At 40.0% G+C, this 26,613-nt stretch overlaps 2 protein-coding genes across 2 annotated transcripts; one reads left to right on the top strand and one right to left on the bottom strand.

Annotated features, from left to right (window-relative positions):
• Positions 1-8,648: 8,648 nt before the first annotated feature.
• On the bottom strand, positions 8,649-12,496 carry LOC104611989 (uncharacterized). Its single transcript, XM_010279291.3, has 2 exons — positions 11,854-12,496; positions 8,649-8,947 (listed from the first exon to the last, which is right to left on the bottom strand). The coding sequence occupies exons 1-2, from the start codon at positions 12,391-12,393 to the stop codon at positions 8,840-8,842; spliced, it is 648 nt and encodes a 215-aa protein (XP_010277593.1). The 5' UTR covers positions 12,394-12,496; the 3' UTR covers positions 8,649-8,839.
• Positions 12,497-20,803: 8,307 nt separating this feature from the next.
• LOC148802519 (uncharacterized) lies at positions 20,804-22,602 on the top strand. The gene is made up of 2 exons (XM_088897916.1): positions 20,804-21,472; positions 22,027-22,602. The coding sequence occupies exons 1-2, from the start codon at positions 20,804-20,806 to the stop codon at positions 22,600-22,602; spliced, it is 1,245 nt and encodes a 414-aa protein (XP_088754042.1).
• Positions 22,603-26,613: the final 4,011 nt, after the last annotated feature.

Raw genomic sequence — 26,613 nt, 5'->3', positions numbered from 1 at the left:
CGAGCCATTGGTAGAGCTTGAACCCCGAACGGTAGGACCTCGAGCCGTACTCGACCTGGATGTCCTGGAACTGCTGGGACTCCTTGAAGTCATCCACCACCTTAGCCCGCTCTTCCTCCATCGTGGCGTCAAAATTTTGGGTCCGATCGTGGAGCGTGGACTCCAAGCTCTGGACCTATTGGCGAAGCAGCTCCCTCTCCCCACCACCCTCGAAGACTCCTCCCTGTAGCGGGTGCTCTCCTCAGACAATCGGGAGATCCGTGCTTCCTGTTAGATAGTTTGTATGCCCTTAACTCCAATCAGTTTTGATGTACTTTTGACATTTAGTGTAAATGAATAAAGTGCTTGTTTGATTCATGTTGTGTGGTACGTTTCTATGTAAGACCCTTAAACTGGACACTTAATGAGACACGTGTTAGTTTAGAACATTCACAGCCGTTGGATAAGTCTAGGGAGATTTATCCTACCAAGGCTGACACTGGTGTGCTGCCAGCTGGGCAGCAGTTTGGAAGCCTATTGAGCACTTGATACATATTGGGCCTAAAGCCCATTTCGAACTGGGCTGATTTGATCAGTCACTGAAAGGGGCGGATCTGAGGTTTGGTCAAGCCAAGAAACTGATCTAATCTACAGATAGGATTAAGAAGACTCCTTATCCAAATATAGATTTGGATTAGGGTAACTCCTAATGGGATTAGGAGGTTTCTTAATCATTAAGAAAGAAAGAGGAGAAACCGTAATTCGAATTACAAGAATTCAATCCCTAAGGGATTTCGCAGATTACACTGCATTCTTGAGACAGGATCTCAGAGAAACCCTAGAGAAAAGGAAAGCGGTTTGATGAGACCAAAAAGAACCCTATTTTTATCCTCTAATATTCACACTTTTATATTTATTTAGCACTTAAATGGACTCATTACTCTTGTATTTCGATTCAGGGCAATAAAGAAGGCAATTGGAAGAAAACAGGGCAAAATCGGGTGATTTTGCACATTTTCGGCGACAATCAGTAATCTGGGCCTAACTCTCAATTCCGGACTCCGAATTGGACAATTTAAAAAGCATTAAAAAGATGAAATGAAGGCCCACAACTTTTGTGTTCTGGGTTTTGACAGATTTAGCCCGCATCGAGTATGAAAATGAGACCGAAGTCGGAGCAAGTTCGCAGCCAGGCCCATTTCACAACTTAAGCCCAACTCGCAGAGGTAGCTTGAAGCAGCCCAAGTTTTAAAGCAGCCCAACCCGAATTCAAGAGTCAAGAGTCCAAATCTCGAATGTAATCTCCAAAGAGTGAGTCTTATCAGATCTAAATTCTTGAATGTAATCCAAGAGAAATAAGAAGATTGAGATTAGATCATTAGATAAGAGATAGGATAGGATTAGTTCAAAGAAGATCAAGACTCCCCAAAGATAAGATGATCTCCTAGAAGGAGTTGGAAAACAGCCCTCTCCTTTGGCTATATAAAGAGGGGGGTGGACCAGCTCTAGCATCACTCACTCCAAGATCCAAGCGATCATCAAGAAGACCAAGAAGCTCAAGAAAGCAGTTCGGCCATGGAGAAGCAAAGCATGGAGATTGCGCAGATCATGAGTAGTTAAGCTTCTTTTTCTGGTTCAAGGGGGGAGGTTCGATTGTATCATTGTGAGGTTCTGTAGTTAATTTATTTTCTTGCTTTTTAATTCAAGTATTCATTGATTCTTGAGCATATTTTTAGTGGATGTTAATGTTAATTAGTTTGACAAACTGAATTAATGTTGATTTTCCTACTGCTATCCATGATTTCGTGATCCATAATTGTCACGAATAATGGTACAAGTAGCAATTAGGTTGAAATATTTTTGGGTCAATTGTTCGTGATAGCCTTTGACCAATGTTTTAACATGGTTCAACCTAAAAGGAATCGATGGAACAAGATTCAGTAGTTGCAGCTATCTCAATTATTGTTATTTTGGTTTAACTGTTTTCACAAATCTTAATGCTATCCCTGTTTAACATGGAACGCTATCATACCCAGTTGAGTGGTGATAAGTGTTGATCGGTTTGGTCAACTGAATTAGGAAAACACAAGGTTTATTATGGCTATCCTAATAAATCTAAGGTTAAATGCTTGAATTGCCAGAATGCTGAAGTGTACCTAGGATCGATGGCCAATCGATTCGACCCGAACCCTTGAACCAAAATTCTCTTGTTTAAGTTGCTATTTATTTTCTTTTCTTTTAATTTCAGTATTAAAATTCTCTCACTCAATCACATTACCCATTCGGCTAAGAGATTATTGATTTGCTCCCTGTGGGATTCGACCTAGAACCACTTTTACTGCAAATATTTTATTGTGGGACTAGTATTAATTTTAAGGGCTTCGACAAACCGTCACAGTTCGCCACCTTCTTCTCTAGTCTTCTCCTCCAGCAGCCGCCGCCATCTACTGCCAGTTCAATATCTCTGTGAGGGAAAGATCAAGAAAGCTTCTTGATATCAATCTTTTGCTGAAAAGGTTGATCGTGTGTAGTGCTCATTGCCTCCATAGAGTTCTTCAGAAGGACCTGGTTCATGTGACAAACACTGCTGGTTCTGCTCCATTATCACTGTGTCATCTTTAGTGGGAGCGGTTCTTGGAAATTTCTTTGGGCGTGAAGACCGACATTGGGAGATGCTATTTCGTCGGATTAGGTATAACCCTTTCCTTCTCTTTTGATTCAGATCTGGTTCGGTTTTGGTTCGAGTTAGATCCTTGAATATTGTATTCTAAATTTAGGGAATGTGATTCCCAATTGGAAGAAAGGAAAGAAATTTTTGAAATTCGCCCACCCATTCCGCATCCTTTTGGCGTCCATATGATGGATCTTACCATTATTTCACTTCCTGGTCCATGACGAGGAGGTCCTGGGCCTCGCTCCCCTTCTGAGCCTGGAGGACCTCGCTCCGGGCCCGGTCGAGCTCGCGTTGGAGCTTCCGCGCTTCAATCTCCTGGTTAGTGGCATCCTGGGAGTGGATGGCAGTCTGGCAGGCCATGGCGTGGATGGCGGAGTTCAGCTGCCAATAATAAAGCCGAGGTGAGTAAAAAAAAAAAGAAAAGAAAGAAAGAAAGGGGGAAGGAGGAGAAAAAGGCACTTAACACCATACAGTGAGACGAGGCCAGCCAGAAGAGCTACCTAGGGTGCATCCCAGACCAGCTCGCAACCTCCTCATTAGTGACCGCCTATCGGCTCCTTCGCGAGGCCATGAGAAAATTGGTAACGCTCTCTTCTCTCCCCTCGGTAGGGAATCGTGGGAAGACGGTGGGATCAGGCTGTGCGGCCAGATCGAACTCCTCTGGTGGTGGAACCTCTTCTTCGCCGCCTTCTGCGGCTACCCCCTCGAACTGCACATGTGGGACCTCTGGTGGCGGAACAAAGGCTGGATCCACAATAGCCTCGAACTCAGCGCCCCCAAAAGTGGACGCTTAGTCAGGGTGCGATCTCTTCGCCCTACGCTTCTGATTGCTCGACAGGAGGCGGTGTGCATCCACCCCCGACATGGCTGCAAAAACCATAAGTTCTAGTCCAGCTCGCAAAAAAAAAAAAGAGAGAGGCGACCTAAAAGTAACCTATCGGGGCTCAGACCAGCCTGTGCGAGCTTCTCCTCGGTCAAGTAGTCCGAGGAGAGGAAGCCAACTCCCGCCCAGGACTGCAGTGTTTCTCGAACCTTCCGGTCCAAAGCAACGCCTGGATCCTAGATGGCCCCCCTCCAGTGGATCGGGAAGGGCCACCCCTCGGGGTTGCGAACCACAAAGTAGCTCCGCTTCCAAGCTGGGATCCTATTGGGCAGCTCATGAAGGAGCTTAAAGCTTGGGCAGGGAGAGAAGTAGTAAGAGCGCCTCTCTGGAAGAGCTCCGGGGGTGGCATTCTTGATGGATAGAATGGAAGCAAAAATATCCAGAGAAAGGGGAAGACAGTACTCGAAATACAAAGAAATTGTCCCAACCACGTTTCGGATTGCGTTGGGGTGAAGCTGGTCTATAGCGATATTAAAGTGGGAAAGAATTTCCACTATCAAAGGATGAAGAGGGAGCCGGAGGCCAGCCACAAGCTGTTCCTCAAAGACCATGATTTCATCGTGATCATGCTCCCAGGGATAGTCGTCGGAGGGAAGACTGTGGATAAGATCCCCAGGGAGGTGGAAGTAAGAGACTAGAGCCTGAAGCCTTTCCATCGTCATGGAGGAAGGGCCGAAGCTATCCGGTTCCCGCCCTTAGGAAATAGATGCCAGATTCCTAGAGGCTTCTCGAGCCTCCATAGACTGACCCTCAGGGAGCCCTCAAGCTCCCCCTGAGTTTGAGGGGACTTCGTCTTGGTTACTGCCCCGGGGGAAAACACTGTCGTGGGGGTACCCAGACATTGTTGATGGAACAAAGGACTCACCAGGAAAAAACTAAACCGGAAGGACGGTGTGAACAGGAGAGAGCTCGAGCAAACTACGCAAAGGCGGGACCTCAAATCCGAAAGCAAGGCAAGTTGGCGTAAAAGAAATGAGGACTGGGGCCCGCCTATCTATAGCCACAATGCCCGAAAGCCAACGGCTCAGATTAAGGCAAATTTGACGGCTCACAATCAATCTGGCTGCATGTCTTCCAGGACTGAAGTAATGCCATCTGCACGTCTTCCAAAACTGAAGGCAGCTTGGCGCGCTTTTTGGCGCCCAAAAAATCCAGAAATCGCCTAACATCCGCACGTATATTTAATGCGGTCGGTCAACCCAGTTTGAATTACGGGTCAAATCCACCCGTCACTTCATGAACTCCCCGCGCTAGAACAAGATGCTTAGCCCGAGGAGTGGGGGGCAATTGATGGAGGGTGATTTGAGCCGACCTCCTGAGTAGGCGACACATGGACATGACTTGACATAAGTGATAGTGCAGCGTGACAGCCTGCCTACTTGGCGCAACGAGCTCGCTGAAGCCCCACGCGGGTCAGCTCACTACATTACAGCTCGCTACGGAACAAGCTCGCTACAGTGCGAGCTCGAGTAAGCCAATGTGCTGAAAGGGAACACTCCAAGATAAGCCTATCCCAGTTCACGAGACAGGATAATTAGCTCGCTCCAATCCTTAGGCAAAAGGGGCCGTCTCAAAGACCTCAGGTGGAATCACCTCGGGACGCCTCCAGTAGCTTGCTACAAGGCAGCTCGCTATGGGATAGTTTGCTGCAAGGCAGCTTGCTATTAAGCGACGCAGCGTTTTCAGGAAGCTTCTTATCTGACAAGACCGTACCCGTCGGACTACACCCAGGTCTCCTGACTGACGGTGCAGTCTCTGCCAGCCCAGCAGACTGCGCCCACGTCTCTTGGCAGGTGGCGTTGTGTCTGTCCTTTTCGGGTTGCATCTCTCATTTGATTGGGTAGTACCCTGCAACGGTTACCTGCGCAGCCCTGGTGAATAATGGCTGTGACAGAGGGCCAGAGGTGGTTACGCCCGATTTGACAAGACGTCAGTATTTAAAGGCCCCGATTCCCAAGGGGTAGAGGGAATTGATCTTGCGCTATCTGCACTCTTAGCTCTCTCAGCATTTTCTACAGTTCTCTCAGAGTTCTAACTTAAGCATCGGAGTTTTCCCACCGGGTGAGCTCCCTGGGAATCCTTCATTTTCTTCTCCTTCTCAGGTGCTGTCCATTGCCAGCTAGGAGCGAAGCCCCTGCCAGCTAGGAGTGACCGGATCGCGCTACATCAATTTTTTTTTTATTATTTTCTGCCAAACCAAACACGACAGCTTGATAAAGCAAAGGTGTTGGATTCTAGTTACTCGTGAAGGAGACTGCTATGTTCTTATCCAGGTAATCAAGGAGGGTGAAGAGGAAAAATCTTTGGATGCTTACCTGTTGTTTATAGATACTTTAGACTTGGCAAACTTGTTATGTGTTTCTCTTAGGCTATGTTTGGTTTGAAGGAAAAGGTAGGGAAAGGAAGAGAAATATAGGGAAACATATACAAGATTTGCAAAGGTTTCCTTACATTTCCCTTCTTTTCCCTACTTTTTCCTTTAAACCAAACACAACCTTATTGTTGTTGAAAGAAATTTAATGAGCTAGGTGTTTCTTTAGGTCCCCGGTTCCTAATTGGATTCAGGAGATTGCAGATTGGGAGACTGGTATTGACCTTAGTCTGTTTGTATTTGTGTTTTCTTTTTGTTAGAAAAATTAAATAAATCAAAATTATTTAGGTTGTGTTTGGTACCATTGCCTTTTCTCTTTGTAAAGTTTTAGGTTGGCCAACACAAATTTTTGAAAAATAATCTTATCACATCACACCATATAATTACTTCATAATAAAATATAGGCATTGGATTGGGTATTGGCATTTATAGTTGAAACATCAAAATTGACATTTTCTGAAGAAACAACAAAGATACCAAATGTTGTATTGATAAATCGAAGCATTTGTTGAAGAAAAAAATATATTTTCATAAAATTTGCATTGACCAAACAAAACCATTGCAAATAGAAGTGACAATGATACCAAGTACAACATTAATTTGAAACTAGATTATTTGTCAAAATAAAAGTATAAAAACACATGTTCTTGATTGTGTATGGTTTTTTTTTTTTTAAACTGAAATCATAACCAAATACATGTTCTGGAATTTCTAGTTTTAAGCTTGATATAGTTAAAGCTTGTGATGGTCTCAGTTGAAATTTCCTTGACTACTTCTTTGAAAATTTGGTTTTAGTGAAAGTTTGATTGAATTAGTGAAAACCCCTCCACAAGGAGTCGAGATGATTGTGAAAAAAGGAAAATAAATAAATAAATCCCTTTTATGTACCCTAGAACCTACAGGAGGCCCCTATTGGGCCTATTAGCAGTAAATGTCTGAGAATTAAAGATTTTGATCCATTAATTGACAATATTAGAAGAAAGTTTTGAAGGGTGAAAAGCTAAATTGTTATCCTCGGGTTAAAAACTATTTGCTTAAACACTTCCTTCGAGCATGTCTATTCACTTGCCATTGGTTGCAAGTAGATCTACAAGAGGAATATAGACCTCGATGGAAAGGTCGAGACTTATAAAGCTCGACTTGTGGCAAAGAGTTACACTTAGGAAGAATGAGTCAACTATGATGAGACCTTTTTGCCTGTGGAACTGATAAAATCCATTAGGATACTATTGGCTATAACTACACACTATGACTATGAGATTTGGCAAATGGATGTCAAAACTGTGTTTTTGAATGGAGATCTTATTGAAGATATCCATATATAATAGCTAGAAGGCTTCATTGCCAAGGGTCAGGAACAATTTTATAGCATTTCTTTTTGCTTCTTATCGTGCATCCACTCTTATTGAGAAATTTCCTATTTGTTATTCACCTTTGTTAATGTTGTTTGGTTCTATCCAATGCTTTTTCCCTTAGGCTCAATTTGGAAGGAGTACAAATACAAATATGTAGAGTGTAAAACCTTACATTTTGTTTTTGTATGTATTTATACTGTATATATGTGTATTTTTACTCCTTCAAACTGAGCCTTGGGCTGTGTTTGGTTGCAATGCAATTTTATTTGTACTAGTATAAATGCATGGGAGTGAAAATGAAGAAAATGCAAATTCCCATTTAATTTTGTTTTGGATTTTACTTTATTCTACTTCATGACTTAATTTACTTCATTTTTATTGCAATAAAACCATTTGCACTGTCATAGTTTTGCACCTGTGCAAATTTATTTGCATTGCAACCAAATACAACTTTAATGTTTATCACTTACTGAGTTGATAGTGGAAGATATTTCGACTTTGGTCTTGTTGTTTTTATCCACATAAATATTGGTCTATCACTTATTGTTTGCTTTGTATTTGTTTATGTGCTTCTATTATTTTATATTTTATATTTGCTTGTTGTTCTTCTTGATCTGCACAAGAAAGACATAGGGATTCATTTCCCTAATAATGCCTTTTCACTATAGCATTTGGTTGGCATCAATGTCGTTGTTCCAGAAAACAGTGGCACATCAGCACCATGTCAGAAAAAAACGGTGCTCCAAGAAATGCCTGTTTGTTTTGAATCATTTTTCCATAAAAAATAGTACTCTAAGACACGACTTGGAAATCAATGAAGCATGGTTTGGAGCAACGCCGAGTTTGACGTTTTCTTAGATTGCAGCTCGTTGCTGCCAATAAGGACGTGATGTGGCAGTGACATGGACTTCTTATAATGCGTACCAGTGCTGAAAATAGACATGGAGCACTAGTACCAAACAAAAAGTGTTGCTATTGCTCTAAGAAACATCTTACCTGATAGCAACGCTTCCAAATAGAAAAAAGACACTATTTTCTAAAACAGTGCTTCCAATCCATATACATAATAGTTGGATATAATGTCATAGAAGTATGATATTCATTTTACTTCATTGACATGCAAATTAAAGAATATGAGATATGTGATTAAACTTTTGTACTACCAAATATTTTGTCCTTGCTTTATGCATCTCAAATGGCGCCTAAGATTGTGTGTGTATCATCATCCCCTGACTTTTGGTCTACAAAATATGCATTTTTAGCACACATAGAATGAAATCAGGAGGTCTCGCATGGAGTAAAATTAAGGATTAAAAAATAAAAGAAATTAAGAGGCAGAACAAACATATTTAATTTTGAAAATTTGCTTATACAGAAAATTCAGCCTAATTTCCTTAGTAATTTTGTTCTAATGCTGCATTGCATAAGTTGAAATCAGTTCGCTAGAACTGTCGATTACATAATACAGAGTGCTATCGAAACTTGAGCAATATGAAAGAGAGAGAAAGAGAGCTCATACATATCATTGACTAAAAAAGCTAAAAAATTAACATGGATGGATGCTTATCAAACAATTATCACATTATGCTGCAACCAGCCACCACAGCAGTTCCAACGACATTCCCAATAGTCACTCCGTGTGCAAACGCCTTGACACCTTCTTTTATTGATTCAGTCCGTGCATCCTATTAAATCGATTCAGAAGAGTCACATAACAATATATATCATTGATGTTGTTTAACTTTTTTAAGCGAAGCTAAGAAACTCTATTTTGTACACGTAGAGAGAGAAAGAGCAAGGTTTTTAAAATTTAACTAGACAAAGAACTAGTCAATGGTTTGGTTCTTGGATCGAACGATACGACCATTTGAAGCAAATAAAAAGTTCATTCTAACAAAAAATTAAAAAAAAATAAAAAATGGCCAAAATCGTTGGACAGTTTGAACAGTTCGACCACCCGGGTCAGCGGTTTGCTAACTAAATCAATAGTTTTTGACAAAATAACGATTCTGGGGTAAAGCGGAATCAATCACCTAACTGACTCCTGATTTTTCTGGTCTGACCGTCTGATCCAGTCCGATTTTAAAAAGCATGAGAGAGAGAGAAAGATATTTGTTTACATGTATCACAAAACAATCTTAGGACAGATTAGGCTTTGATTTGAGGTGTTTCTGTTATGGTCCCGCGCGTAGGATCTAGTCACGGGTCGGTCCACCGGGAGAGACTCCTGTCTTCCCTTGCCCTTGGCCTTGCTCTTCTTGAGGTAACTCGTGCTCTGTTGTTTCAAATGAAAGTGCCTAAGTCTTTGTGGTCTGAATCTGTCAACACTGCTTGCTATTTAATAAATCGTATGCCCTCTCGAGTTCTAGGCAAGAATTCTCCTTTCCAAACTCTTCTCCCTGGTTCTCCTGTTTATTCCATCCCTTTACGTGTCTTTGGATGTGTTTGTTTTGTTCATGTTCTTTTTCCTAGTTTAGATAAATTGAGTCATAGGTTTGTCAAATGTATCTTTGTCGGTTATTCCAGTTCTCAGAAGGGATAGTTGTGTTATAACCCTTTGAACAACAAGAGGTATGTTTCTATGGATGTCACATTCTTTGAGGATGTACCTTACTTTTCTCCTGAGGGAAAGGCTCTTCTCCACCATCACTCTCCTCAGGGGGAGAATGGAAACACTGTGGAGGAGAACATTCCTTTCCCTTGTATTAGTGATGAAGTTCTTCATAAGGAAGAATACAACCACTTGTATAGAGAAGCCAACAAATCATAAACCTCCAAGCGAACCTCAGGCACAATAGCTCTTTGACCAATATCCAAGATCTTGCATTGAAAGAGACAGAGAAAACAAGACTGGAAGATTTATGGGGTCTCACTACCCAACCCCCCTCTTCGGGTGTATTTACTGCAAACCCTTCTTGTACAATATTAAAGGAGAAGTGAAGCATAAGGCCTGGTCCCTCCAGCCCTCAAATATTTGGGCCTATATCTAGATTTTCTTTTCAAGCCCAGACCATCCTAGGCCTATACTCGGTGCCTTTTGGGCTCATATGGGACTAAGGGCCCACTTGGCAAGTGTTTATGGGAAGATCTTCTAGTAGCTCTAACAGTCAAAAGATTCATTAAACTTTTGCATGAAGATCTGAGCAGCTCAAAGCTAGTTTGACAGATACACGTCTTTCTGTATGTCTTTCTTTGTCTTTTCGCATGAGAATAAGACGTGAAAGACACAAAAAGCTTCCCTTGAAGCTTCTTGAAATCAGCTCAAAATGGGCTTCTCACATCTTTTTGGCGATTCGGCTTTTGGTGGCTAGATTTACTGCGAACCAAATGGAAATAGACCGGAAATTGGTCTTTTCGCCTTGTAAACAACCCAAAGACCATACGAAAAGACATGTCAAATGGGCCCTAAGTCCTATATTTCAGACCTAGGTGTGTGGACTAATAGCATGGAAACCTTGGCCTAACTTCCACAAAGATCGACCCTAATACCAGGTGCAGGACTGACCTAACCCATTAAGAACCTTGTTTCTCTCCGTTCATCAGTAATAGCCATGCTATTATGGTAAGGGGTAGGGTTGTTCATGGGTCGGGTCGGGTTGGTTTACTAGTTTTTTTTTTCAACCTACCCGACCTAGTGGGGTCACCTAAAGATTAAACCGAAACCAGCTCTCTATTAAGCAAAACCAACGTAGTCGGTTTGGGTCGGTTTTGGTTTAAATATATACATTTCTAAAATATATATTTCACCTTTAAATATATATATATATATTTCAAAAATATACATATTATATATAGTATTTCAGAATATATTTTCTAGATATATAAATATATATATATAACTGAAACAAACATATTATATGTAATATTTCATTAAGAATATATTTATAGATAACTCGGTTTGGTTCTGTTTCAATTTTCATGTTTGAAAATTGAAACCGAACTGAATTATCGGTCTATCCATCTTTTCACCCCGAAACCGACCAGTGGTGAAGAAAAATCAGCCAAATCGGGTTGGATCAGGCTGGGTTGTTTGGTTTGATCGGTTTAAATTTATTTATGAACAGCCCTAATATAGGACTCTCATCTATGACGTCAACTACACACAAGTTGTTCCCACATTCCTACCCACACTATATTAGAGCTGTACATTAGAAATATCTCCCTTATCATTCATGAGAGATATGTCTAATATACACATAATGTTCTGTGGGTAGAGATGTTAGAACAGTTTGTGACAGGGTCTTGTGAGGACTAAACCCGAATTCATCCAACCCCGTGAGGAAGGGATCCAAAGCTAAGCGGGACGAAAGGATTATTTCTTTTACATAATTAATTGGAAACAAAGACTTTGCATTCGTTTGAGAAACAAATATAAACATGACCCAAATTCGAAATAATACTAATAATAGCCCTCCTCACACGATCCCATGAAAAAATAAGGTAGAAGTAAACGAGATACAATATTTTTTTTGATAAATAAGTAAAGGAGATAAATTCCCAATGTGTGATTGGAACATGGTGTGAGGTGCGCGTGAGGAGCTATGAGTGAGGACTAGGTCCAAACTGTAATAATATAGATGACAAGGTTTACCTTGATCCTGGGATTCTTTAGCTGCCTTTGTTCAATTTTCTGGGTCCGATACACAGACGCAGATTGCTGATTCTGGTTGGTTTCATGTATCAACTTTCCTGTTAACTGGAGCAACGCATGGTTGTCCAGGAAGAGTTCATGGCCCCTAGCATAGTTACCAGTGCGGTAACATCTTGGACAGAGATCGTAGGTGTTATTATCTTCATTGCTGTAATAGCAGTCGACGCAGGTGAAGTAGGAGCTCTTCAGAAAACATCCGCATCCATCGCAGAAAACAAGCCTCATGAATTCAACGATGTAGTAGAAAGTGATGACTTCCTCGAAATCCAGCAAGCCGTTACGATCCTTGTCCAGCTCCAAGAAGAAGTTAGGGTTAAGACAACTGCAACCCTTTCTCATCAAGTAATCGGTGAATTCATTAATGGTTATGTACCCATTCTGGTCGGAGTCCAACTCTCGGAAGAAATTCAGAATCATCTGCTTGGTCTCAGCTGAACAAGCGTGATAATAGGATAACGCAACCTCGCGTATCTCTTCCATCTCTCTCTCCGGTCTCTTCTATCTCTGCCTCTGCTTGTATATATTTTTGTGTACAGAATAGTCTCTTTTATAGATCTGCAACCGTTAACGTAGTAAATGGAGCTAACCGCTAGTCAACACCAATTGAAGGATTACAATAAGGTTGATCGTGGGTTTCTGAGATGATTGTCTTTGGTTTGAACTTGATAGCAACATCCTTGTTTAAGCAATAAATAGCCATCACTTCACCGTTTCTTTTAGTAAAGATTCCCCATTAGTATCCTGTATTTTGGGCTAGTGCTATTTGGTCCCTCAATTTTAAAATACTATAATAATTTTTAGTATCCGAACTTTCAGAACTTTCAAAACGTGATAATCCAGTATCTGCTATTAAAATACCTTTTGTATTTGAAAAAGATACAAATACCTTTTGAGTGTCATTATCAATCATCTAAATATTGACAAAAAATTAATAACCTCAAAGAAAATTGGAATCACGTTTAAGTGGGTTTGGTGGTTCCAAATTTCTTAAATAGAAGAGGCGATAATTTAAAAATTGTTAATTTTTTGTCAATGTTTTAATAATTGATAAAGAAAATTATATAACACTCAGAGGGCATTTTGTATCTTTTTCAAATACCACTTAATGGTTGATTAATAACTAATTAACAGTTGGATTGTTACGTTTTAAAACTTCAATTAGTGAATTATCACATTTCAAAATTTGGAGACCAAAATGACACTAAGGGGTAGTAATTGCGAATTTTCTCCTTTTTTGTTTTATTTGAAAGGCTAATACGTTGGCATTCCATATGTATATTCTTGCCCACATTACTTTGTCTGCCCTGAATTGCAGCCACATTGCCATTTCCTATCGTAAGATGTGCGGCTATGATTAATAACGCTCTACTGCGGCCAGGTCTGGCATCTCCGAATGGTAATTTCACACCTTCTCCCTTTCGGGTTGAGATCACCTGCAAATAAAACAGGTTCCAACGCCCTCCTAACATCATCCCATACCATACATCTCACCATCACATAGGGACCCATCATAAGAGTGGGGCCTGTCATGTAGGGTAGATCCAGATTTTGTAAGTTCAGGCTGCCGTGAAAATACAATACATGATATGCATTTGCTTTGATACTGGGATCCAGCAACCGATACCACTAATCAGCAACCATATAATAATGTGAATGGGTTCCACTATCATAATAGACTTAATAGTAATTAATCAAATGCTGTTTATTAAAAATATTAATGAGGTTTTTATTGATGAAAGATGCTCTTTCTTGATGTCTTTCTAATTTATCCAAAATCAAGATATATGAAACAGAGGGGCTGATGGCCTGGTGGTGATGTAATAATAGAAGAGGAACAAAAGATTGAGGTAGGCAAAAGTCATAGTTCAAGACAAAGAACTAACCAGCGGTTGCCCATAGTAGCGTATGGAGCGGGATGGTTTTGATATTTGGGTTGGAAATAAAAACAAGAAGTATAAGAAAACGGAAGTAAGAGAATGGAGGTAAGAAAAAGGTTAGTTGTTTGGAAGTGAGGTGGGAAACAAGATGCTTGGTTTTTAAAAATGAATCGGTGATTGAATTGGTTAGGGGTCCAGTTACCAGTTCGAACAGTCTGATCGTTTGACCCAAATGATCGGCTTGTTCTGATAAAAAAATTAAAAAATTAAAAAATTGAAAAACGATCAAAATGGTTCAAATGGTTAATTGGCCGGTTCAACAGTTTACTGACCAAAATCAATGATTTTAAGGGAAAAAACAGTTTTGGAGGAAAACAGAATCGATCAGGTGACTGGTTCCTGGTTTTTCCATTCCAACCGTCCGATCCGGTCCGGTTTTGAAAACAGTGACAAGATGTATCCATGTTGCATAGGAGGGTCACAAGAGAATGTTGTGACTATAGTTGCATGAGATGTGCTTTCAGCAAGAGTGAAAGATAAGGTAAAGAATTGATGATGGGGATGATATCACATAACCTTACTCGAGATGGAAGAACCCCAAATGACCATTTCAACCATGGTTTTCAAATCTCCGTTGACCCAGCTGGTCGGACTGTTTGGCCTGGAAACCCTCTGGCAACCGGTTCAATTTTACTTCAAACCTGATCTCTGGCAAAAAACCATTGAATCAGTCAATAATATCTTGATTTGGGTGGTCGAACCGTCAACTCATTAAATGATTTTCGGTCATTTTTTATTTTTAAATAATTTTTTTATTTTTTATCAAAACAGGCCATTAATTCGAACCGGATTTACCTGGAAACCAATGGCCAAAATGATCCTATTTTCGAGTCATTTTTTAAAGCACTGATTTCAACTACTACGATAGTTTTTAGTACTATTGCTGTTTTTATCTTAAAACATTTTGGACTACAAATTAGCATATAACTATTATTTGAGGCTGTTATAATTGAAACAGATATATATACCTTAAGAATTCAAGTATTGAAGACTTTTGTAGAAACGTCAAATTGATAGATCGTTAAAATAAGAAATGTCAAATACAGCTTTATAATGACAAAATTAATATAGGACCCAGGCCCAACTCTAAATTTCAAAAACCGCGTCCCAAAACCCCTCCCAAACGGGCATTCAAGCGATTGTGTCTTCTTGTAGTCAACCAATCAATTCAAAGACCTGGATGCATAGAGGGGACCTACATACTTAATTTTCAAATTCAGATAGAATATTCAACACTGTTTAAGTACCAATTGTAAAATACATAAAACCCACAAAATAGTCATTGCATTCAGTTAATCTGATCTCAGCCGCATTTTGGGGTGAGTTGTGTTAACTGAATTGTGAGCATATACATCCGTGTTACAGAGATAAGCTACCTGTGTTTAAGGGTAGATTTGAGCCAAACTGAGCCGAATAGCTAGAGATTAGAGTTTGGTTCGTCAAAGTAGTATGAAATTCGAGCTCGGTTTGAGATAGAAGATTGAGCTCAAGCTCGGCTTGTGCCAAAAGCTCGTAAGTTTGAACTCAGTTCGATTTGAATTCGTTTTGAAAAAAATGTTTTATAAAAATAAAAAATATATAAAAAAGTATTTTTTATTTACTATTTAAAAAATTTAAGAATTATAATAATTAATTATTATTGTATATAAAAATAAAAATATTATTTATACTATTATTATTATTATTATTATTATTATTATTATTTACATAACTATTCAAGCCAGTTCTAAGCCTCACAAGCCGAATTTCATTAAGTTCAAGTTCGACTTAATTAAAAAACAAACCTGTAAATTAAATTCGAACTTGATTCAAACCTCAATTGAAACTGAGCCAAACTGAGATGGAATAGCTCCTGAAGAGAGCTTGGCTCGTGATCACCCTTATAACTGTATTATTTGAAGTGCATTTTTCGCGTTTAGAATAGGACCCAGGCCCAGCTCGAAATGTCAGAAATGAGAAACCGCGTCCCAAAACCCCTCCTAAACGGGCATTCAAGAGACTGGGTCCTCTTGCCAAAGAAACAAAGGAGACCGGGTCCTCTCTCTTTGGCTCAATATGTAGTCAACCAACCAATCCCAAGACCTCAACATTGGATAATGGCCGTCATTATCTGAATCGTAATATTCGAGTTCAGATTATTCAACGCTTTCAACTCAAATGAGTTGATAAGCTGTAAACATCCAATCAATTTTTATGGTGATTTATTAGCCGAGTATGGCCCATTTATTGCATGGTTGTTCTTGATTCTCCGTTGTCTACTAAAGTCAATGGTTCGATGTTCTACTAGTAAGGGCCCAACTCAAGGAATTAGACGTGTTTTTTTGGTAATCAAGGATTTAGACCCCGTTTGGTTCATGGGAATAGGAGTTTAGAATCGGAATGGAATGGGTTATTTCGATTCCAACTGTTTGGTTGGATGGAATCGGAATTCTATTCCCATTGTTGCTGGAATGGTATTCCCCCCATTTGAGGGAATGGCTATTTTCTCTCTCTTCTTAGGGAATTAAATCACATTCCTACAGATTTCAGTTCTTATTCCCTTTCTTATCTGAACCAAACAGACTATGGGAATGGGCCATTCCGTTTCCGATTCTGATGGATTTCAATTCCTATTCTGATTCCGACTGTAAATCAAACAGACCTTTAAGACTTATGTCAACACATGTAGGAAATGAGAGGCTAGAATAATAAATTTTCTTAAGCAAAATGCTCTTGAGATTTCCCTAAACTACTTTCTCATGATGATTTATTTTATTATTTTCTGTCAAATCAAACACGGCAGCTTGATAAAGCAAAGGTGTTGGATTCCAGTTACTCGTGAAGGAGACTGCTAAGTTCTTATCCTGGTAATCAAGGAGGGTGAAGAAGAAAAATCTTTGGATGCTTACCTGTTGTTTATAGATACTTTAGACTTGGCAAACTCGTTATGTGTTTCTTTTAGGCTATGTTTGGTTTGAAGCAAAAGGTAGGGAAAGGAAGAGAAATATAGGGAAACATATACAAGATTTGCAAAGGTTTCCTTACATTTCCCTTCTTTTCCCTACTTTTTCCTTCAAACCAAACACAGTCTTAATGTTGTTGAAAGAAATTTAATGAGCTAGGTGTTTCTTTAGGTCCCCGATTCCTAATTGGATTCAGGAAATTGCAGATTGGGAGACTTGTATTGACCTTAGTCTGTTTGTATTTGTGTTTTCCTTTCTTTAGTTTTTTTTGTTAGAAAAAATAATTAAATCAAAATTATTTAGGTTGTGTTTGGTACCATTGCCTTTTCTTTTTGTAAAGTTTTAGGTTGGCCAACACAAATTTTTGAAAAATTATCTTATCACATCACACCATATAATTACTTCATAATAAAATATAGGCATTGGATTGGGTATTGGCATTTATAGTTGAAACATCAAAATTGACATTTTCTGAATAAACAACGATGACACCAAATGTTGTATTGATAACTCGAAGCATTTGTGGAAGAAAAAAATATATTTTCATAAAATTTGCATTGACCAAACAAAACCATTGCAAATAGAAGTGACAATTGAAGGGATGAGAGATCCATCATATGGATAGCCAAATCCTGCAGATAGGTAGGGCGAAATTTAAAAAATTTCTCTCTCTCCCATATGGGAATCACATTCCCTGTTTTAGAAAACTGCATTTTCAATGATCAATCTTGAACCCTAAACCAGACCAGATCAGAAACCAATAAGTAGGAGAGGGATGTACCTGATACAGAGTAACAGTAACTCCCAAAGAAAGTGTTCACGCCCAAGGAAAACGCCAAAGACTGCTCCCATTGAAGATGACACGGCGTAGGGTGGAGCAGAATCAGCAGGTGGTTCTTTAGCAAGAACCGAACTCTTCAGCAAGAATTCGATGGAGGGTTAGTGAGCATGACTTCAGATCAGTTTTTCACCAAAAATTGATATCAAGAACGTTTCTTGATCGCTCTTACAGGTGGAGAAAAAACTGGCAATGGCAGTAGCAAGAGGAGAAGCCAAGAGCAGAAGATGGCGTCAGTCTTACTAGAGTTGTCTTCTCTCTTGTATCTGTAATCAGAATTAGTGAACTGGGGTTCACCCTCCTCCTCTATTTATAGCCTTAAAAAGAGGTTCTCCTAATCCCATTAGGAGTTTCCTAATCCAAATCTTAATTTGGATCTGGACTCTCTTTAAGAGATAACGATAATCCCTTATCTTATCTACAGATAAAGATCAGCCCTCCTAATCTTATTAGGAGTTTCCTATTCCAAATCTCTATTCGGATCTGAACTCTCTGAGTGGATAAAGACAATTCCTTATCCTATCTTCTGATCTAAATCCCAGATCTGCCTCTCTTTAATTAATCAAATTAAACCAGTTCGAATTGGGCTTTAGGCCCATTAAGACCATGTCCTCTCTTATTCTCCAAACGGTTGCCCAGTTGGGTATCCTTGTATGGCGTGGGACCCAAACATTGATCTACAGATCAGCCACATGGGTTCAGCCCAGCCTCTGTTACAAGGCTTGGCCGAATTCACTGTAGAAGACAGTGAACCCCTGAGTCCATCACCATGGGCTCTTAATGGGCCCAACATTTACACTAAATGGTCCCTGGGTCAAGCCACCTTATAAAAACCCAAGGACTGTGGGCAGATGCAAGATTAGCCCATCAGGCATTACCCTCAATGGTCTTACACTTAACCTCTCAACCCATAATGATCAAACACTACCCGACAAGAAATGACCTCTCCCTCGACTGCAAGGTGCAGTGCTGCACTCTCTACTCACATGGATCCCGGGAATTAAAACCTTTTGCAAACATTTTGAAACGGTAATATATATATATATATATATATATATATATATATGTATGTATGTATGTATATATCTATATAAATATATTTTTGCAAAACAAATTTCAACGGTTGAAATCAACTGCCGGTAGTTTGGTTTCCATCAGAGAGAGTGCATCCCCGATCATTCACTTTGTCCGACAAAGGGGCTGATCCTGTCACTATGATCACCCACTTAGATGAATTCTCGGATTATCCCAACATACCCAGGATTTGACCCCTAAGGATCTCACTGATCGGCATATCAAAGACAGTCCAATCCAACACCTAGTGCAATATCATAATTGAGTCTAGGGGTCAAGTGTAACATTCCAGTTTTGCCCATCAGTCTCCAAGGTCCAGGGCAATACTAGAATTCTGGTTCGGTTCAGGGTTTCAAGAAAACCCACACTGCATAGAAACACACCTGTGTCAGGCTGAGACAGGCTGACAGGCTGCCCCAACCAACTTGGCGGCACATCAGTGTCAGCCTTGGTAGGATAAATCTTCCCAGATCTATCCAACGGCTGTGAAGATTCTAAACTAACACGAGTCTCATAAGTGTCCAGTTTAAGGGTATTACATAGAAACACACCACAATAACATGAATCAAATATGTACTTTATTCATTTACATTAAATGCCATAAGGTACATCGTTCTAATTGGAGCTAAAGGCATACACTGTCTAATAGCTCCCACTTGCACTTAGGTCCAATCTGGTATAAGCTAGAGTCCCATACTTCCCACTTGTTTCTTAAACACTTTCTGTGTTAGTGGCTTAGTTAATGGGTCTACTACATTCTCCGCTGATGCTACCTTTTGAATCAGGACGTCCCCTCTTCCAACTATCTCCCGTAGTACATGGTACTTCCTCTCGATGTGCTTCGACTTCGAGTGGGCTCGTGGCTCCTTAGCCTGAGCGATAGCTCCAGTGTTGTCACACAACAATGGAATGGGTGATGTGCTGGATGGAACTACTCCCAATTCATGAATGAAATTCTTCATCTATACGGGGGGCGGACTAGCTTCAGGGAGTCAATCGATCCAGCCATCTTGGAAGCAAGCAAGAAGGAGACGACAACCATGAGTGGCTGAGCTTTTCTTTTATGATTCAAGGGGAATTTTTTATTCAATTGTGTCATCGTGAGGTTATGTGCTTAATTTAAATTCTTGCCTCCAATTCAAGTATTCCTTGATTCTTGTGCATGTTTTTATGGAAGTTGATGTTGATTAATCTGATAAATTAATTAATATTGATCTTTCTACTACTATCCATGATTCGATGATCCATAATTGTCACGAATAGTGGTACAAGTAGCAATTAGGTTAATATCTTTATGGGTCAATTGTTCGTGACAGCCTTTGACCAATGTATTGTCATGTTATAACCTAAAGGGAATCAACGGAACAAGATTTGATAATTGCAGCTATCTCAATTATTTTTATTTTGGTTTAACTATTTTCATAGAAGTTATTGCTATCATTAATTGGTATGGAACGCTATTGTGCCCATTTGGTTAATGATAAGTGCTGATTGAATGCTGGGTTTGGTCAACTAATTTAAGAAAATATGAGGTTTAATATGGCTATCTTAATAAATCCAAAGGTTAAATGCTTGAATTTGCAAGATTGCTATTTTTTACCTATGATCGATGACCAATTGACTCAATTCGAACCCTTGGATCAGAGTTTGGTAATACTGAATTATTCCTTGTTATTTTGTTAATTGTTATTTTAGAAATTTAATTATTAGAAATTCCCACTCTTCAAATTGCGCATTCGGCTGAGAAATTAATTACTGGCTCCCTGTGAGACGACCTGGTACCACTGTTACTACAATTTTATTGTAAGGTGGGACTAGAATTAATTTTGAGGGCTTCGACAACCCGTCAAAATTTTGGCGCCGTTGTTAGGGAGCTATCTTAATTTCTTAGCTTCGTGCCTTCTGTTTGTGTTAACCTTTTTTGTTTTATCACTCGTGCTTCTCAAAAAGGTGAACTAGAATATATTCCTGAAATTTAGAAGACAACCCGTTGTTTGAGAAAGGGGGCTAAGCAAAGGAAGGGTCGTTCACCCCCAAGGGTGAATTTTGATATTGATTTGACAACTTGTGATAAACCTATTTTTGAAGAAGAAGAAAGGATGGCTGATAGAGCAAGAACACTAAGGGAGTTAGCTGCACCAATCATGAACCAACAACCTATGTGCATAATATATCCCACTCTCGAGGTAGCTTTTGAACTTAAATCAGGTTTGATTCAATTGCTTCATGTTTTTCATGATTTTCCAAGCGAGGACCCTCACAAGTATCTTAAAGAGTTCCATGTTGTCTGTTCAAGCATGAAACCACAGGCTATGATTGAGGATCAGGTAAAACCGATAACTTTTCCTTTTACTTTACGAGATAAGGCAAAGGACTGGTTATATATTCTTCCTCCTGGTTCAATATGTACATGGGATGAGATGAATAGGGTGTTTTTAGATAAATATTTCCCTGCATCACGAGCTGCAAATATTAGAAAAGAGATTTGTGGGATAAGGCAGTTTAGTGGTGAGACACTATATGAGTATTGGGAAAGGTTCAAACAACTCTGTGCTAGTTGTCTACCCCACCAAATACCTGAGCAGCTCTTAATCCAATACTTCTACGAAGGACTCCAACCTATGGATAGGAGTATGGTAGATGCAGCCAGTGGAGGAGCCTTAGTCAACAAAACACCTGAGGCAGCTCGGGAATTGATTTCCAACATGGTTGAGAACTCCCAACAATTTGTAGCAAGAACAGATGGAGCTATCAGACGTGTTAATGAGGTAAGCCATTCTAATCTGGAAAGTCAAATTTTTTATCTAACTATTTTGGTTCGTCAATTGGCTGTAGGGAAATTACAAACGGCTAAGGTTTGTGGCATATGCTCAATTCCTGGGCATCCTACGGACATGTGCCCATCATTGCAAGACGGTTCAATGCAACAAGTCAATGCCGTAGGAGGATTTCTTGGCCAACCTCAACGCAAATATGATCCCTATTCTAACTATTACAATCCTGGGTGGAGGGATCATCCCAATCTGAGCTATGGAAATCAAGGAGGGCCACAGAGATTCCAGCCTCAATCTTTCAACAGAAAACCTCAAATTCCAGCACCTACCCAAGCCCAGAATCAACCCTCAAGTTTAGGTATGTCTTTAGATGAGATAGTTAAGGCTCTAGCGACTAACATTCAACAATTCCAATAGGAAACAAGGGCCAGCATCCAAAACTTAGGGAACCAAATCAGTCAACTTGCTACTTCTATTAGCAAGTTGGAGGCGCAAAACTCCAGGAAACTACCATCACAGATAGTGGTCAATCCCAAGGAGAATGCTAGCGCAGTGGTGCTGAGAAGTGGGAAGGAATTGCAGTGCCTACTTCACCAAAGAAAGTGGATAAAGAGCAAAAAGAAGAGGAAGAACAAGAATCACTTGAGAGTTCCTATAAGGTAAAACCTGGTTCCCCTTTACCTAATATTTTTAATACCATTGTGCCACCTTTTCCTAGTAGGTTGGAAAAATCTAAGAAAGAAGAGTACGAGCAAGAAGTTTTGGAGACCTTTAGGAAGGTGGAGATAAATATTCCTTTGTTAGATGCCATCAAGCAAATCCCGAAATACGCAAAATTTCTGAAGGAGTTGTGCACTAACAAAAGAAAGTTGAGAGGTGATGAGAAGGTAAAGGTTGGGGAGAATGTGTCAGCTGTCATCAAGAGAACCCTACCAGAAAAGCGTGCTGATCCAGGTATGTTTACTTTACCTTGCGTGATTGGCAAGAAAAGAATTGAGCATGCCATGCTAGATTTAGGTGCATCTATCAATGTCATGCCATACTCAATCTATTGTGCTTTGAATTTTGGTCCATTGAAGGAGACTAGGGTAGTCATTCAATTAGCTGACCGCTCTAACGCTTAGCCTGAAGGGATTGTTGAAGATATTTTGGTGCAGGTTAATGACCTAATATTTCTAGCTGATTTTTACATCTTGAAGATGGAGGAAGACTCTATCACAAATTCAGCTCCACTTCTATTAGGCAGGCCATTTATGAAAACGGCCAAAACCAAAATAGATGTGGATGAGGGTACCCTCTCCGTCGAGTTTGACAGCGAGATTATTAAATTTAATATTTTTGAAGCAATGAAGTACCCCAATGAATGTCATTCAATTTGTTCAATTGCCATTTCTGATTCAATTGTGTAGGAAATTTTTGGAGAAGAAGATATGAATGAGGAGCTCGAATTGAGTGCACAATTGGATATGAAGGAAGAGTTAGATTCATCCTGTGAAACTTCGGAGCCAATATTGGAGTCAAGGTTAACAAATTCTAATATTCCATCATCATTTTGTCATAAGAAATTGTTACCTTATGTTTTGCAGGCGCCTAAGTTAGAGTTGAAGACCTTGCCAAATCACCTTAAGTATGCCTACTGTTAGACAGTTTTGTATGCCCTTAGCTTCAATCAAGAATGATGTACTTTATGAGTTTATTGTAAATGAATAAAAGTGCATATTTGATTCATGTTCCCTTGGTATGTTTCTGTGTAATACCCTTAAACTGGACACTTAATGAGACTCGTATTAGTTTAGAATGTTCACAGCCAGTGGATCGGTCTGGGGAGACCTATCCTGACAAGGCTGACACTGTAGTGCCACCAAGTCGGTTGGGGTGGCCTGTCTCAGCTGCCAGGGTGAGACCCTAGGCACATACAGTGTAGGATTAATAGAACCTTTGAACCGGACCAGATTTCCAGTATTGCCCTGGACCTTGGAGATAAATGGGCAAAACTGGAAAGTTACACCTAACCCCTAGACTCGATTATGATACTACACTAGATGTCGGATTGGGCTGTCTTTGATGTACCAATTAGTGAGATCCTTAGCAAGGGTCAAAACCTGGGTATGTTGGGGCAATCCGAGAATTCATCTGAGTGGGTGATCATAGTGAAAGGATCAGCCCCTTTGTCGGACAAAGGTAATGATCGGGGATGCACTCTCTCTGATGGAAACCAAGACTGCCGGCAGTCGATTTCAACCGTTGAGATTTGTTTTTGCAAAGTATATTTTATATGAGATATAGAGTATATATTATGGTTTCTAAAATGTTTGCAAAAGGTTTTAATTCCCGGGATCCATATAAGTAGAGAGTGCAACACTGTTCCTTGCAGCCGAGGGAGAGGTCTTCTCTTGTCGGGCAGTGTATGATCATTATGGGCTGAGAGGTTAAGTGTAAGACCATTGAGGATAATACCTGATGGGCTAATCTTGCATCTGCCCACAGTCCCTGGGTGCTACAAGGTGGCTTGGCCAAGGGACCACTTAGGGTAAGTGTTGGGCCCATAGAGCCCATAAGATGGGATTCAAGGGGTGCACTGTCCATAACAGTGTATTCGGCCAGGCCTTGTAACAAAGGCTGGGCTGAACCCATGTGGCTGATGTGTAGATCAATGTTTGAGCCCCACGCCATACAAAGAAGCCCAACTGGGCAGCAGTTTGGAAGGCTCGTTGAGTACATAACCTTAAATGGGCCTTAAGCCCATTTCGAACTGGGCTGATTTGATCAGTCAATTAAAGGGGGTGAATTCTGAGGTGGATCAGCTGATCGGATTGGGCTTAGACCCTATCCACTTAGAGAGTCCAAGATCTAAATGAGATTTAGATCTGGAAACCTCCTAATTAGATTAGGAGATGGCTGATCTGATCTGCAGATAAGATAAGGATTATCCCTTAACACTTAAAGGGACTTCTAACCCAAATATGATTTGGATTAGCAACTCATCTGATTAGGAGCTGATCCCTTTAAGATTATGAAAGAAGAAAGGGGCGAATATAGTTTTGTGTGATTGAGGTTCAATTCTCAACAGAGAAAAGAAATCACAGAAAGAGAGATTTCCTGCACACTGCGAATTCTCTCCTGCCGCCTCCTTTCTGTCATTGCCATTCCCTTTAGTTCGATCTCCAGTTCTTGGGAGAAATCAAGATTTGGTCTTAATTCCAATCTTTTGGGAAAAGGTTGGTTGGAGCTGTACCCACAAGCCATCCAGTTGATTCTTGTGAAGGGTCAAGTTCTTTTGGAAGAACATTGCTGATTCTGCTCCATCCTTCACTGCGCCATCTTCAGTGGGAGCAGATTTTGGATCCTTCCTTGGGCGTGAACACCTCCATTGGGATATATTGATTCTCTATATCAGGTATATCCTCCCTCCTATTTCTTTTGGTTCAGATCTGATTTGGTTCTTGATTCAAGATTGATCCTTGAAAATATGTTTTCTGAAATAGGGAATTCAATTTCCTGCAAAGATGGGAGATTTTTGAAATTCGCCCTATCCATTCCGCAAGATTTGGGCGTCCATGAGATGGATATTCCATCCCTTCAGTGGTATTAGAGTCACGGTTCAAATCTTGAATCAATTTAATTCAGATCTGAACCTGCGCAAATGGGCAGAAGGTGTTCTACCCGATTTGCGCAGATATGGGTTTTGGGAAATTTATTCCCAAAATTATTGGGCGAATAATCTGAAATTAATTTTATATAAATCTGATTATTGTTTAGAATAGTTCTTTAAGATTTTCTTGATTTATGGACTATTCGTACAAGAGGAGATCGAATTCTTGGCTTGCGCAGGGAACCTGCAAGATTTGCAGTTTCTTGATTTATTCATTACATTTGGTCTGTAAATAATTTTTTTTTTATTTTTAGACTCAATGTATTAGGTATTCGATCTGATGTAATTATAATAGAAATTAGGATTTCTTTTTAATTTTGGATCGAAGATGGCGGCGCAAGGAATGAGATTTCGCAGATGGGACATTCGCTACCTGCGATTTGCAGTTTATGAAACTGCATTCTGTGATCTAACCTCTATTTTGCAGGATGGATTGTACGAATAGCCCTGGATTAACTGATTCTTGTTTTTCTTTTATCAGTTCTTTAATTTCAGATTATTTCCTTGAATTAAAGATTTAATTAAAGATCAAACCCTAGACCCATTCGAACCAAAATTGGTTCAAATTGTTTGGACCGAATCTAGGGTTTATTCAAGGCTGAAAGTCAGCCCTAATTTTCCCACAAATGGGCCTAAGGATTGATGTTTAATTAAATGGTTAATTCAGCCCAACCTGTAAGGCCCAGTTTTAAACTGTTAAAACTGCCAAAAGCCCACTTCAAAGAAACAAGCTATATGGGCCGAACTGGGTAACCCGGATTCAGCCCATATACCTAGATGATATTAATTGTTAATATTATGAAATAAAATGGGCTTCAAATGGGCTATTACAGATAATTAATTGATTGGATCAATTCTTCCCTGCATGTGATGTATGGATGTGTGTGATGTGCTACGTTCATGGGCCATAAGTGCTTGGCCCATGCAGATTCGATAGTGGCTCTTGCGCACACCCTGGCTGAATGCACATCATTGCCATGGTGTCCCTACTGGTCATTTGATGACTTCCCTCAATGGTGGGCCCCACACCTCCTGAAGAGGTTACGTGCGGAACCCTAGCCGATTTAGGCCCACCGAAATCTGGCATTATGAAAGTCAATGGGAGCCACTCTGGTTTGACTTAAAATAAACTAGGGCGTAATTCTTGTTCCCTCCAGTAAATATGAGTGCATGTGATAGGGAGATTCATATGATGAACTCTCTAAAGGCCTTTCATCATTAGCATGAGGATGGGTCATTCAGTAATGAGGAAATGCACCAGAAAATGGGTTATCCATTCGCTGTTGGGCTTGTCTAAGTGATTCATAAGATGATAGGGGCGTCACAGACCGATGTGGGAGGGGCTTCACCAGAAAATGGGAACTCTCTCACGGTACCTTGGCATTCACGAATATGATGGGTAAGCACTCACTGGATAGAAAGGTTTACCTGAAAATGACTCTGAACCTTGTCTGGCAGAGGCCAAAGGGAAAACTCATATGAT

This window comes from Nelumbo nucifera, chromosome 2 (assembly GCF_055504915.1).
Source record: "Nelumbo nucifera cultivar China Antique chromosome 2, China Antique-T2T, whole genome shotgun sequence".
In the NCBI taxonomy this organism is placed as follows: domain Eukaryota; kingdom Viridiplantae; phylum Streptophyta; class Magnoliopsida; order Proteales; family Nelumbonaceae; genus Nelumbo; species Nelumbo nucifera.
This window is presented reverse-complemented; position numbering and strand designations above follow the sequence as displayed.

Bases quoted from the DNA above. Each gene is read 5' to 3' on its own strand.
- LOC104611989 (XM_010279291.3), bottom strand. From the start codon at position 12,393: ATGGAAGAGATACGCGAGGTTGCGTTATCCTATTATCACGCTTGTTCA. The intron at 8,948-11,853 runs GTAAACCTTGTC...TCGATTTAATAG, and splicing joins TAAAGAATCCCAGGATCAAG to GATGCACGGACTGAATCAAT.
- LOC148802519 (XM_088897916.1), top strand. From the start codon at position 20,804: ATGGCTGATAGAGCAAGAACACTAAGGGAGTTAGCTGCACCAATCATG. The intron at 21,473-22,026 runs GTAAGCCATTCT...GGAGAATGCTAG, and splicing joins CTATCAGACGTGTTAATGAG to CGCAGTGGTGCTGAGAAGTG.